The sequence below is a fragment of the Pteropus vampyrus genome, unplaced genomic scaffold, assembly GCF_000151845.1.
Source record: "Pteropus vampyrus isolate Shadow unplaced genomic scaffold, Pvam_2.0 Scaffold197, whole genome shotgun sequence".
In the NCBI taxonomy this organism is placed as follows: domain Eukaryota; kingdom Metazoa; phylum Chordata; class Mammalia; order Chiroptera; family Pteropodidae; genus Pteropus; species Pteropus vampyrus.
The window spans coordinates 1,933,315-1,947,924 of NW_011888978.1; the positions used below are offsets into that span (position 1 = coordinate 1,933,315).

At 43.9% G+C, this 14,610-nt stretch overlaps 1 protein-coding gene and 1 long non-coding RNA gene across 5 annotated transcripts in view; one reads left to right on the plus strand and one right to left on the minus strand.

Moving 5' to 3' along the window:
• Positions 1–888, minus strand: part of LOC111746678 — a 3,249-nt gene extending 2,361 nt beyond the window's left edge. The window contains exon 1 of the long non-coding RNA XR_002783221.1: positions 14–888. This is a non-coding gene — a long non-coding RNA (uncharacterized LOC111746678). The remainder of the gene's footprint in view (positions 1–13) is intronic.
• RUFY1 (RUN and FYVE domain containing 1) overlaps positions 1–14,610 on the plus strand; it is a 44,988-nt gene that overhangs the window by 645 nt on the left and 29,733 nt on the right. The window contains exons 1-5 of one of the 4 annotated variants that reach the window (XM_023537732.1): positions 886–1,191; positions 8,781–8,954; positions 10,308–10,425; positions 12,759–12,860; positions 13,638–13,761. In XM_023537732.1, coding sequence (XP_023393500.1) covers positions 900–1,191; positions 8,781–8,954; positions 10,308–10,425; positions 12,759–12,860; positions 13,638–13,761 — 810 coding nt within the window. In that variant the 5' untranslated portion in view covers positions 886–899. Of the gene's footprint in view, positions 1–885; positions 1,192–8,464; positions 8,605–8,780; positions 8,955–10,307; positions 10,426–12,758; positions 12,861–13,637; positions 13,762–14,610 lie in introns of those variants that run through there. The other 3 variants (XM_011371958.2, XM_011371960.2, XM_011371959.2) reach the window with 3 other exon arrangements.

A 14,610-nucleotide genomic window follows, 5' to 3' on the forward strand; every position in this document is an offset into this window, starting at 1 on the left:
ATGCCTAGAGAACCTGGTCTTCTAAACGAACTGCCACTGCCCACTCCACCGTTGCCAAATCTTCCGATTTTTCGAAAAGACCCAAATCCAGATTTCACGCAAAATCTTTGGATTTCTAAATATCTGCAACTTAAAATTTTTAAATTTAAATTTTAAGCTCTCTGGGAGTCAAACCAAACAGTCCTATTGGTTTGTTGAGGTCCCTGTGCAGCACTTTGCAAAGTGTCAAATACTAGTGAAACTTGAGTCTCTACTTTGCAAAATTTTCTATTCCAAGTGACAAAACAGACCATAACTCCTTACTAGTGTCTTGCCCAAACCGCATCAATTGGGTAACAGCCATTACAATTACTAACGTCTGCCTTGTGCTCCTTACTGCAAAATCTTATAATGAGGTAGGTTCTGTCATTGTCCCCATTTAGCTAATAGCAAACTCGAGACTTTCTGATTTCCAACCCACCACAATGTGCCCCTAACTACAAAGTTGTCCTGGTTATTTCATTTTTTTAAATCCTGTTTCCTGCCTCATCTGCTTCCTTACCCACCCTTTTCAGGGCTTGTTCCGAAGACCGCTGCAGAAAAATGACTAAGTAGAATAAGTAAAATATGAAATGAAAATGAAGAGGAACCAGTGTCAAGAAGAAAACTGAGGCCCTGGGGGCTGTGATCAGGGCGGGCGTCCCGCTGCAGAGAAACGCGGGAGAATAACTTCCTGAGAACAAGTCCACCCGCTGGTGGGCACCGGGCGTTTCCCGGGTGAGGACTGGTGTCATCCCAAACCTACTTAGAGTGGAAGGAAGGAAAGGAGGATGGAGAAGGAGGACTTGGCGAACAGGAAGCGGGGCAACGAGGGCGCGGGAGCTCACGCCCGTCCGCCGCGGACACGTGACGCGGCCAAGATGGCCGATGGGGGAGACGGTTCCCCGGCCGGGCGGGAGCCAGGGCCGGGGCCGGGGCCGGAACCGGAGCCGGGAGAAGAGTTCGAGATCGTGGACCGGAGCCAGGTGCCGGGCCCGGGCGAGCTGCGGAGCGCCGGGAGGAGGCGGGCGGCAGCAGAGGGCTGGTCGGGGCCCATCCTGACTCTGGCGCGCAGAGCTACCGGCAACCTGTCGGCGAGTTGCGGGAGTGCGCTGCGCGCGGCCGCGGGGCTGGGCGGTGCGGACGGCGGCGCGGATGGCGCGGCGCACGCAGGTAGGTCCGGCGGGCACGCCCCTCCTCCCCGCAGGGCCCGAGGCAGTTGGCTGTGATAGACTGGCTGGCGCGACCCTGGTAGACTAGTTGTACGAAACTCACGTGTCCACATGCCTGACTTCTGTGTTTTCTTTGCACCGGGTGGCGGCCGCGGATATCCACACATGGGGTGAGGTGGACTGGGGTGGCGAATTTCACTCTGTTCCCCAGACAGCATCTTTCTTCTCATTGGTGGACCTTAAGGAAATGTGCGAGTTTGAGCTTAGCTGATCCGTATGCATTTTAAAAGCACTTAAGTTCTCTGCTCTCAGTCTCAAAATTCCAGCGCGGTGACAGCGCACCACATGCCCCATTGAGTCAAGGCACCAAGGCGGAAGTCAGGAGGTGTGGTTGCAGGCAACTTAGCTATGTACTGGACACAGCAGCGCACTTCCCAGCGTGTAATGTGGGGACTTTTGATTCACCCAGTGATCTGTCATGGTCCTTTTCAGCCCTGTGTCTAGAATAATTTCAGCACATTAGTGAGAAGGACGGAAACAATGTGTGACTCGGTAGCCCACATGTGGCTTGTGGCCGCACATGGCATAGCACACAGAACACTTTCTTCTCCATGGCAGTACTGACTAAACACTGGAGCGCTGTCTAAGAAGCAACAATGTGCCCTGGAGGTTTCTTGATTCTGTCCTGTCCACTGGACAATTTGCTACAGAAGTCAGCACTAACACAGAAACAGTGAATTGTGAGAATTTCAGTGGTTAAGAAAGATTAATGAGTAGAGTTTAGAATCTGACTTCTTTTGAGATTCTGGCAATGGAAAGTAGGTGGAGAAGGTAACGAGAGAGCCTGTTCAACCGAGGATCTGGTTCCCTCTAGCTCCCCACATTTTTATGGGTCAGTGGGGTGTCTGTGTACCCACCCACTGGCAGACAGTCCCCAGAGTCAGGCCTGGGGTCTTCTGGAGGCCTCTTGGATAGTTCATGGCATGTAGTAAGCAAATAATAAATGTTAGTTGTTCAGTGATAAATAAAATGTGCCAGTGCCTAGAACAGTGCCTAACACAATAATAAATATTCGAACGAATGCATATTTGAAAAATACTTGTTTTCCATTTATGATGGTGCTATGAATAATAGCCAACACTTATATTGTGTTTCCTAGGTGCCAGATCTTAGTCTTAGATCTGTGCATACATTAATTCATTTAATCTTCAATAATTTTATAGCAGGACTGGCTTTATAGTGTGTAATCAATGCAGGCTTTGGTTAATGTGGTCACACAAGGCCAGGCACTGAGAAGTGACCCATGCTTGATATTCTTAGTAATTATATGCCCAAATTTGTGTTTTTAAGTGAAGTCCGGTGGAACAAAGCAACATGTGGGGGTCTGGGAGCCAGGCTCGTGTGGTCCCACCTTCCACTGCCTTCTTGGGACAGATTCTCGGCTGCCCTGACTCACTCGAACTGCCCTGGGGCTTCTCCCTACACCTCCCTGACCCCACTCCATGACCACTGCTGGCCCAGGGAGGATCGACTCACACCTTCTGAATCTCAGGGTAGGGCAGGGTATCCACTGCCATGCCCCAGGCTGGCAGCACCACAGCACACTAGGCAGGCAATTGGGCAGGGGCCTCTCACCCACCCCAACCATATACAGATAGCATCCCTGCAGGAATGCCTCGGGACCCGGAAAGGGAGACTGACTTCCTACCTCCACCCACGAGCCCCCCACATATGATAGGTGCCATTATTATCCCCTCTTTATAAAGAAGAAGACCAAATTAAAGGGAAGTGACTTGACCCAGTTACTCAGAAATGGCAGAGCCAGTACTTAACCAAGACATCTGCCTCTCGAGCCCACGCTCTTAGTCATGACACCTTGATGCCTCAACTTCTCTAATTTTATAAGTAAAATGCCGTAACGTACATATGGATTTTTTTAATTTAGACAATGTAAAAAAATATATTAAGTAACTGCCTCTTGAATCTGGCAAAAATCATGAACATGGCTTACCAAAGGCTGACATGTGGGGAACAGCTGGGAGGAGCTGTGTGGCTAGCCCCTAAAGGTAACCGGAATTAGAAGCCATCCGGTAGGACGACAGTGCGGGTGGGGAGAGGAAATGGACCCTGGGCATTGCTCTGGGCATCGTGCTGGGCAGAGGCCTCAGAAGAGCAGGTCAGGGGAAGATGTGGCCCTGGCGTCAGCCAGGTCGTAGGTCTCTGTCCCATTGATCTGCTGCCACAGCAGTGAGGACAGAGCTTTTTCAGAGGGAACAGTGAAGGAGCAAAGGTCAAATGTTAGCACTCTTGCCAGATAAAATTTTTTGGTGATCTAAGTTAAAGGAAAATGCTGTGGAATGTCGTGGAATGCTCTGAATGTTTGTTTTACAGTGTTATCCCACTTGCGGTCTGGAAGCTCAGCATATCACAGCAATTGTGTTCACTTAGTTGTCTTGTTTGATTTTTTGGTTGGTTGGTTGGTTGGTTTGTTTTAAGATAAATGCCTGTGGTAAAACAAACAAAAAAAATCAATCCATACTAAAGAAGATTCCGTGTGGAGGCAGTCCTCCATCCCAGACACTGTCTCCAAGCCTGTCGTGTCTTACAGAGTGTCTGTGCTTGTAAACATCCTTTCGTCTCTACACACACACACACACACAGGTTTCACAGAAACCACAGGACATACACACCAGGTTCCACATCTTGCTTTCTAGAGTGATGCCTCCTCCTAAAACAAAACACATTTATGGAATTAATGTACCTGCCACAATGTCTTGCACATGGGTACTCACCAAAGACGGCATTCTTTGATTTTAAAATTATGTATTTGCCATTAGGTAGGTGATACATATTATGCCTTTCTCTGTTCTCTTCCATGGGAAATTTTATTTTGTGGTGCAGCTCCTTCCAAAATGAAGCACAATAACTTTTCCTACTTCACATTGCTGAACCTCTTAAGTTAGCCATTGAGATGGAAATGAAAATCTCTGAAAATTAGGAAAGTATAAAATAATGGTTTCTTTCCTTGTCAGGACAAAATAACACCATACTGAATTGTAAGATCTTTTGAGAAACCTACAGTCTATTCATAACTAAAACTCAACTCTGTAAGAATCTAATCACTTCTCTATAATTCAAATCCAAACCCAGCAACAACAAAAAAAACCTATACAGCCCATTTCCCCTCCTGAGTACTTATTATCTCAACCAAACATTACAACAAACCATCAGCCCTTTGAGCTGTTTGCAACTGGTAGTTGCATTTTTTTTCCTACCCTGCACAGTATGAAAGCATTAAACAAAATTTTTTAAGGCAATTAGCAGGTTTCACATAAAAATCCAGATCACCAGCTTCTCTTGAAAACTCTGATCTGACACTGTTGACAGCATTCCTCCAGCAAGAGGGTGGCTGGCTTCATGTGTTACAGGAAGCGACCCGACGGAGGAATTCAGACACTCAGACAACTTTGTTAGAGGAAGGAGAATTTATTAGGCCGGTGGAGCACATGGAGTAACAGCTCCATGCACGAGCTCGCTCTAGTTAGATTTATTACAGTTTATATACTTCTGCAGTGTCCATGCAAGGGGCACGTGATTCCTTTGTCTGAGGCTTCACATGTGCCTAATCCTTACTCAGATGGAGAGGAGGAGCTTTGGGTGGAGGGCTACAAGCAGGGAGGAATTTCCAGACCATTGGTCTTACAGGTTGTTTGTTTTGTAGAACCTGCGACCTTGGCATTATAAGCTCCATTATAGGATTCTTGAACAGAGAGACGGGACACCTAGGCTATAATAAGCAGGGTGCAGCATTTATTGATGCCGGCACCTGCTCAGTGGATTCTTAGCCAAAGGCTGAGCTCCATTTGTAACATAACAAGCTGTTTTACACAGTCTTGTTATTTCTACACAGCTACAGAGCTAAGGAAGAACATTAGTTGGTTGGCAAGCCATGAATCAACAGATGTGAGCTGGAGAGTCCTTGAGGTGGGGGAGGTAGCTATGGGAAAACATGTTAGCTGGAAAGCACTGGGCAGAATGAGGGGAGAGAGCAGTTTTAACTTGCTGAGTCTGACATTTCTGCAGGCCCTTTCCTTTGTATTTTTTCAGATGCCTCCTCTCCTCTCTCACATGTTCTCTCCAGCTCATCCTCTCTCTGCGACACTCTATAGGTTACAGGCCTGGCCTCTCTTCTATGAGGGTCAAGGTCAAGATCCCTGATCAGACCATTTATTTGGCAATTCAAGTAGTGTAGAATTTTATGACATTCTCTTTGTGTGTTGAACTATTATTAATTAAGCTTAGAGATGTGACTAGCTTGGCCAAGGTCACAAAGCTAGTAAAATTGAGAAATGGAACAGCTTAAAGATCCTTCCAGCTCAAACTTTCCTTAACTCTCTAAATTGAGCATGAGTAGGAATAGGTGACTAATTCAGCAGGGATGTGGATGGTGGCTACGTGGCTGTGTTCCCAGTGGTAGGAACAACTGCCACCCAACTTGGACCACCTACAACACATATTTTGCTCACATGACCCCCTAAAAAAACTTCAACTTTTAAAGTTGACATATACAATTCTTCATAATTTTAAATTTTAGAATACATTTTCTGGCTTATTGTAAATACTGACTCTTTAAAATAAAACTGTTACATCACTTTTAAGTGTATCAAGTGGTATGTAAATAATGATTTGATAAGCACTACATTCATCTTAAAAATAAACAAGTTATTTAATTTTAATTTTACATTTAATTTTACATTAATTAATTTTACATTTTTCCCTTTTTTTATTCCTTGAATTTCCATTCCACTTTAACGTTTTTAAATTTTTTATTGGTCATCTTCCCATATGTCTCAGCCAACAATATGTAAATAAATTAAAATTTAATAAACTTTTCTTGTGACTAAAGCTCTAAGTGTATAAAAATTTTCTGGAATGAATTACCATTAAAATTATTAGTAAAACTCAGTTGATAAAAGGCATATAATTTTATAAACATACATAAATTTTTCTTGGAATTGCTTAATTAGCTAAATGGTATTTTTTTTTCATTAGCACATATCCATAGCTGAGTATATATGATTTACTGATAAGATGTGCTAGCACTCAATATCAATTTTATTTCTATTTTCTTTATAAATATGATCCCAGAGAAATCTCTTTCATGTAAATATAAATGGATAGTTTTGTTAGAGCAATATTGCTCAAGTCTGTGATCTCCTAAAGGTATATGCCACAAATCATGTTGATATGTCAGTAATTATTATTTTTTGTTTATTTTTGTTCAAAGCAAATGAAAATTATTTGACTTGCAAAAAAGGATGGAACTTTGTCATATTAAGTAAATTTCTCAACCTCTGGGAAATTCTCCCCCAAAAAAGGCTTTCCCAAGACTTATCAAATGATAATTATACTTCTCATTCTTTCACTTAAGTTACCTTGTTTAACCCAGAACACTCAGAATGGTTGGGGACATCTAAATATTGCTGATTTCATTACACCTTTTGCCGATAAAATCTTTTTTACAAAAAGATTTATTTTACTTCAAATCCATTTTCATAAAAACCTTGGAGCTACAGTTTGGTTGGGCTCATTTAATTCATAGAACTTGTCCATCAAGTTAATGGCACATTAACTAGGGTATTGAGTACTGAGACTGGCCAGAAATAATTACATATATTTGTATTTGTGGGGGGAAATGTTTTTAACTTTATAAATTAAGGATACCCCGCAGAGGTCTAGAAGTCACCTCCACCCTACACCCCACCACAGCTAGGTTTCCTTATCTAATTGCAATAAAACGAGATTGGAAGCTTTTCCTGTTGTTGGTGACTCCATTGATCGTCAAAGGAAGCTTCACCACCATGTGGTGTTGTGGGACTTTTCCCCACCCCAGGTCAATGCATCAAGAAGATATGGGATAGAGAGAGATTTGACGCTCTTCTGTAAACTAGGAGAAAAAAGTGCCTGTGAAACTGAAGACCTGGAAATCGATTTCTTTAAAATATGTGGGCCTCCCTAGCCCTGGTGAACTTCCTTGGATAATCTGACTGGAAGACCACTGGGTTTATAGAGCAGGGTCCAGGGTCTTTAAAGTTAAATCTTTACAAATTGCTGCTATTGATCTGATTCAAGTTATTGATCTGATTCAAGTTATTGATCTGATTCAAGTCTCTCCTTCCTCTTGATGAAGTTTTACAATATCATTTCCTTTGCCAATCATCCATGTCATTCAAGTTTGAAACTTAAAAATTAATACATGGAATTCTCTCAAAATTTAAAAATAAACCACCCCCACCCAAAAGCTTTACTTAACCCATTTTTCTGTCCCACAACCAAGGAAACGTTTAGACAGATTTTTCTTTTCCAGTAGCTGTCTTCTTAGATTTTGCTAAGAGAATTGAGAATATTTAATCCCAGAATATCTCGTCTCAATATTATTAATGCCTTTATCGTAAATTGTCATACTATCGTTCTTTTTGATTTAGCTACACATATATATGTTCTTTTAACTACTTCCATTTTAATGCCCATGAAATAAAAACAAGTAAAAGATTAACATCCATAATATACAGATCAATACAAGATTTAACAAGCAAGTCACAGAATACTAGGAAACAATATACATGACAATTAACCTCTGCAGAAATCTGACAACAGCAAACTAAGACTGTGCGATTCCCCCGTCACCTCCCTCCCTCCGTCCTAATTGGCAGATGTTTGAAAGATGGAAGTTGGGGCGCGCCGCCGGGTCAGGGCCTCCTCCGCGCCCCGCGTTATTTTTCCCGCCAAGACTTTATTTGGGATCTACATTTTTACCAAATTTCTAGAATGAATTTCTTGAGTTTGAAGGGAACATTTAGTAAGCATTTGTCACGGATATCTAATACTGATTGAAGACAACGTTTATAACCCTCAAAACAAAGTGACAGGGTTAGAGTTGAAAAGGAAAGACGGCTGAGTTTTACTCTAACGGTTTAACAAAAATAAAACTGTAAAACTTGTAATTGTCCACTAATTGTGGGCGAAAGGTCGGCAACAACTGAGAGGCAGACGCTCCCCCAAAGGAACTGAGGGGGGCACTCTCAGGCAAAAGAGCGGACTCCAGCAGCCGCCTGGGAAAACGGGGGACCACTGCTACCGGTGTTGAGCGCGAAATGGCGGCCGCGAGCTCCGTGGGCGTGCCCTCGGGCTGGGCTCGCCCAATAGGAGCGTTCGGGGGCGGAACACTTTCCCAGCCCACCCCTAGCTTGGGGTAGGGCCTCGCGGAGTTTGTGCTCTTCGGTGGGTTGGAAATGGGATGCCGCGTGTAAAAGAGGCCAATCGCGGCGAGTTTTGGTAGGGCCGTCGCCCTAGCAACCCGCAGAGCCGCGGGAGAGAGGCCTCTCGAGTCTGACCCAACGCCCAGGCTGTACAGGTGCGGCTGTCACCTCCAGGAATCCGGTACCGAGTGACTGCGACCCCCAGTTATCCGCACATCGGCGTTCCTGGCCCCCGCTTGGCTGGTCTTGCCTTCGTTGCCCTGCTTCCAACCTCCTCACCCTAGCACGCATTCAGTCCACTAACGAAGCTCTCCTCGCTTCTGCCCCACAGCTTCCAAGTGCCAGATGATGGAGGAGCGGGCCAACTTGATGCACATGATGAAACTCAGCATTAAGGTCTTGCTCCAGTCCGCCCTGAGCCTGGGCCGCAGCCTAGATGCTGAGCATGCCCCCTTGCAGCAATTCTTTGTGGTGATGGAGCACTGCCTCAAACATGGGCTGAAAGGTGAGCCTGGAGGGGGAGTGGGGAGGTCCAGACGGAGAAGACTGGGCCAGCTGTTGCTCAGCATGTATTCATCAGTGTCACACATTGTTCTGGCTGCTGGGATAACAGCAATGAACATAATAGACAAGGTCCCAGCCTACAAGACTCGACATTCTTGAGCAGCACTGTCCAATAGAAACTGCCATGCAAGCCAATGTGCAATTTTTAATGTTCAAGTAGCTACGTGAAAAAGAAAGTAAAAAGAAATAAGTGAAATTAATTTTTATGTTATATTTTATCGAACGAAATATATCTACAGAAATATCATTTTGACATAATCAGCATTAAAAAGCCTTATTAATGAGATTTTGTATTCTTTTTTATAGTAAGGCTTAAAAATCCACTGTGTGTTACATTTCAGCACATCTCAATTGTACTAGATACATTTCAAGTCCTCAGGAGTACATGTGGCTAGTAAGTACCTTGGACAGCATAGTTCTAGAGGTGGAGACACAATAAATGGAGAAACAAACCAATGTAATTACAAAATGCTACAAATTCAAGGAAGTAAAATGAGTTAAATGATAGAGAATCATGGAAAATACATTTCAGCTAGGATTAGAGGGGAAGTTCTTTCCGGAGATGTGAAATTGTGAGCTGAGACCTACGGGAGGAGACAGCCATGCAAAGATATGGGGAAACCAAAACAACAACAAAACAGGTGCAGAGGTCCTCAGTGGGACCACCTTGTTTTGAGGAAGACACCAGGTAACTGAGGTGTGCTGAGGGGGCAAAAGTGAGGTCAGGGAAGTGGGAAGGGCTGAATCACGTAGGCCATTATAGATCAGGTGAGGAACTGGATTTTATCCTAAGAGTATTTGGAGGATTTTAAACGAGGGAAAAAACAAGACCTGGCTTAACATTTTTAAAAGAACTTCCAGCTATGTGGAGCACAGATTGTCAGAGTAGGGAGGTGACAATGTTAGGAGCAGGGAGACTCATTAGGAGATTATTGCAGCAGTTCAGATGAGCGATGGTGGTGGTGTTTGTTTGAAATCAAATATTGATTTCGGCATTGAGCAGGAAGGAGAAAGAGAAAGGATCTCACTAGTGATCATATGAGACACTTGTTTTATTTCATGGGCAAAAAATACTTGGAGAAACAGCATAGTAGGTACATCGGAGAGTCCCTGTCTCCAGAGGAAGGGGGAGAGCCCATTTCTTACCTGGCCTCTCCCTGTCCCCAGAACTAAATCAGAAGGATTAAGTGAAAAGATTAAATCTGAAGCATTCATGTGGCATTTGAAAGAGACTGTGGGCCCCTGCAAGCATTTGCAACCTGTTTTCACAAATAACACTTGTTTTCCCTTTTAGTTAAGAAGAGTTTTATTGGCCAAAATAAATCTTTCTTTGGTCCTTTGGAACTGGTGGAGAAACTTTGCCCAGAAGCATCAGATATCGCCACTAGCGTCAGAAATCTGCCAGAATTAAAGTGAGTGAGAAGTCGTTACAGTGATTGGATGTTTCAAAAAACTCCCTCGTATTTACATATTTCTCAATTCCTTGCTGAAAAACATGTTTTATTTTAGAACAAAGTGTAGCATGAGCCACACTCTGCTTAGACTTTAGTCCAGCTCTGCTGCTCATTATCCAGATGCAAGATTTACCCCTTTCTGAGCCTCAGTTTCCTTTTCTTTAAAATGGAGACAGTGATTCCTGCTTGTAACACAAGGTCAAATAGGTTGCAAAGGCATTGTCACGTGAGGAGCCATGACAGAAGAAAAGGAGTCCATGTTACACTCCTGGAATTACTGCTTCCAATACATCAGGACAGTTTCCTGGATAATATGATTCAGGCCAGATATTAGACTCCAGGACAATGGACATTTGTGAAAAGGCTGAGACTAACAAATCATTTGCCATGTCTGGATTTGCCCTTCGGGTCCCAATCATAGGCTCAAAATCAAAAACTGGACAGAACACAAAGAAAGTGCCATCATGGAGTCTGCATTTAGAAGGAGTCCTAGAGTTCCTTGGCCGATGCAACAGAGCCCCTGTGACTGTCCCACCTCTGTCTGACCCTTCTTCTGAGGAGCCAGCTGGTTCCATTTTCAGGTGATAATAATAGCCAACATTGGCTAAGGGTGTGCCGTGTGCCAGGCATTATGCTAAGGACATTTCATTATCTCATTTAGTCATATACAAAAGCCTCTAGGAAAGCTGTTAGTATCCCCATTGACAAACATGGAAACTGAGACTTAGGACAGGTGAATAACTTGCCCAAGATCCCTTGGCAAGATGTGAATGGTGGCCAGGAAGAGGACACAGGTCTGTTCAACTCTGAAACCGCCCTAAATCCTGCTGAGACCTTTGCTGCGGAGCCCTGTAACATAAGCAAGTTGCGGGACATTGTAACACGTTAATTTTCTTTTTATAAAAAGGGAAAAAAATAAGAATTGATATTTGTTTTCATGTTCATAAAAGTGTTTTGGAAGTAAACTTAAACTAAAAACAGTATATCAATGTATAGGGAAGGGAAGCAGGGGAAAAACTTAAGTATTAAACTGTACATATTGTTTTGTGGCCTTTTTTCCATTTAATGTTAGATTTTTAAACCCTTTTCCATACCAAATACTCATCTACAACATCATTTTTGAAATGGGCACATAGCAGTCTATTGTACAGCTCATTTGTTTAATGTCCCTGTGGGCTTTGTAGTTGTCTTCAAATTCTCAGTATCCAAACAGTGCGGTGGTGACCACCCCCAAACTTACTTCTTATGGACATTCTAAACTATTCCCTAGGACACCTTACTAGATGCAGGGTTTGGGTAACCAGCAGCCATCAAATTGACTGCTAGACTTGTGCCAGTCTACACTCTCACTGAGCAGCATGTGTCAGTGCCCATTTTCCACATCATGTTAACATTAAACACCGTTTTTTCCTACTTTATTTCCTCTCCTTTTGACTCTGGTTTAACATCATTTATTTGTGGGGAGTGCGGAGTCGTTCAGAGCCTTTGCGTTGAAGTTAGATTAACCCTTCCAGGCCTGGCTCCTGCAACCACCCAGGACACACTGCAAGGCTTCAGGCCTGAGAGCCCCATCTGCTGCGGTGGCTCCACACTGTCCTGGATGTTACACATGTGGTTACTCTGCAGAGAACAGGATCTTCTTCTGAAACAATCTTAGATCTAAACTTGGGAGGCTTTTTTTCCTTCTAATGTTTAAAGCCGGCCTTTTCAAAATTACACCTCTGAGACTGGTTGCACAGCAGTGAGAATGTACTTAACACTACTGAACAATACACTTAAAAAGTAGATTTTATGTTATGTGTGTTTCACCACAATTTTTTTAAAATTGCGCCTTTGAGTTAATGCCTTAGAAACCCTGTGAGACTTCAGCACTTAACAAGAACTAACAATGTTCTATCTATTAATCTTTTGAGAGACTATCTATTATACAAAGCTAATCTAATATTTCCTGGCTCCCTGTGAAATCTTATTAACATACTCAGAGTTTTATCTGATTGTATTTGTTCCAGAAATCAGACTTTAGTGGCTTAAGATTTTTTTTCTCTTTTGTCAGGAAAAACAAATACATGCCCATGATACAAAATTCAAACAGTACCCAAAGGTAGGCCATGAGCTGTGTCTTGGCCTTCCCAGACAGTGTACTCACCAGCCTCCAGAGCAGCTATTCTTACCACATTCTCTGCATTCACAAGTGTGAATATGTTTCTCTCTTTGGCTAAATCAGTTCTTTTTCTTTGTTTTCTGTTGTTATTGTTATGCCACAACAGTTCGATTCTCTCTTTGAATTCTAGGACAGCTGTGGGAAGGGGCAGAGCTTGGCTTTACCTCGCACTCATGCAAAAGAAACTGGCAGATTATCTGAAAGTGCTGATTGACAATAAACATCTCTTAAGGTATTTCATCACCTGTCTTTGCTTGTCTTTTGCTAAGGAATTCGAACATAGTTCTGTAGTTCATTTTAAATTAAACCAAGGGTCTATAAGGTACAGGGCTTTTATTCAAATTATTGTTTTCATACCATGGCCTCTTATTGAATGTATCTTTACATGATGAATACTGATTTCAAATATTTCTGTCCTTTGTACTTTGAGCACAGTTACACTGAGTAACTTTTGAGTTACAGATTTTGTCATCAGGAACTAATTCTTAAGACAATAAGTTCCCATGCATCCATCCACACACACACACAGTAGTGACCAAGCAGATCATTGGAGACCAGAAGCAGTCATAGGCAGGGGATGGAGCCCTAGTGCAAACTTCTGCAGTGACTGGCGGTAAGGAAATAAAAGCCACCAGTCTTGCCCCATGGGACACATAGAAGAGGGAGGAATTTTATTCTTGGATGTGGGGGAACTGCGGGTTCCCACTTCTGTTGACCCGAGAGTAAGTGTAGAAATAGGAGCCAAGAGGAGATGAGAAGGACTGGAGTCTGGGGTCCCAACGTGGGAGTTACCCTTAGATAAGAGGCAGGGAGCCCATTCTAAGCCACAGGAACAGAGGCGAGGCCAGAAAAGAAACAGCAGCACTAGCAGCAGGAGAGAAATGAAAGGCCGAAGGAAATCCACCACCGAGGGAGCTTCTGGCAGCCAGACCACCAGCTGGGAAATGAAAATAGGGCTTGGTGGGTGGAGGCGGCACCTGAGCAGCCCCCTGCCTTCAATCTCTTTCAGTGAGTTCTATGAACCCGAGGCACTGATGATGGAGGAAGAGGGGATGGTGATCGTCGGTCTGCTGGTGGGACTCAATGTACTAGATGCCAACCTCTGCTTAAAAGGGGAAGACTTGGATTCGCAGGTAAAGCAGCAATTTGGGCTCCATGTGAAATGCTTTCTTTAGGCCGGAGGATCTGCAGACAGTGCTGAACCTAAGAAGGGGACAAAGGGCGTCTGATAGAGGGCTGTGCGAGGCTGCGTGGGGCAGAGGGGGCATGGGATGAAGAGATTATGGGCAGAGGCACAGAGGTACACAGAAGCACAGCACATTTGGGAACAGAAAATGTTCCTCTGTGGCTGGGTCACAGGATGTTCCGTGAGTGAGGAGAAGTTGGAGGCCGGGCCCAGCTTTGGGCCATCAGTGCCAAGCTAAAGGGCTTCACATTGTCCCTTGAGTTCTGGGAAGCTGGTGGAGGTTTTCGAGCAGCAGACTGAAATGATCAGGCTGGGGTTTGAGAAGGATCGCTCCAGCAACATTTAGGTCATGGCCGAGAGAGAGACAGCAAAAACATGGAGCAGGCACGTCTAGGAATCCCAAGGTTGGATGGGCAGCAGGGAGATAGAGTCAGGGGATTTGGGAAGTCAGGTTGATAAAATGGGGTGCAAAGGAAAGTAGTGAGGTACAGAGTACTTCGTGGGGTGGGGCAACCTTCTTAGGATGGTCTTTCCTCCTGCATGGGAGCAGGTGACAGGGACTGAGGCCTGATCTTCTGGCGGTGGGGACTATAAAACTATCAGGGAGACAGACATCCTGACCCGTCCCTACCTCCAAGCCTCTTCAGGCCATTTGTAGCCATGGTTGGGCCGCTGCTTGGCCTTTTTCCCACCACATATTTGGATCTGAAGAATCTAAAGCTTCTCCAACCCCTCCATGCCCAGGTCATCAGTCTTTTTCTTTTTTCTTTTTCTTTTTCTTTTTTTTTTTTTTTTT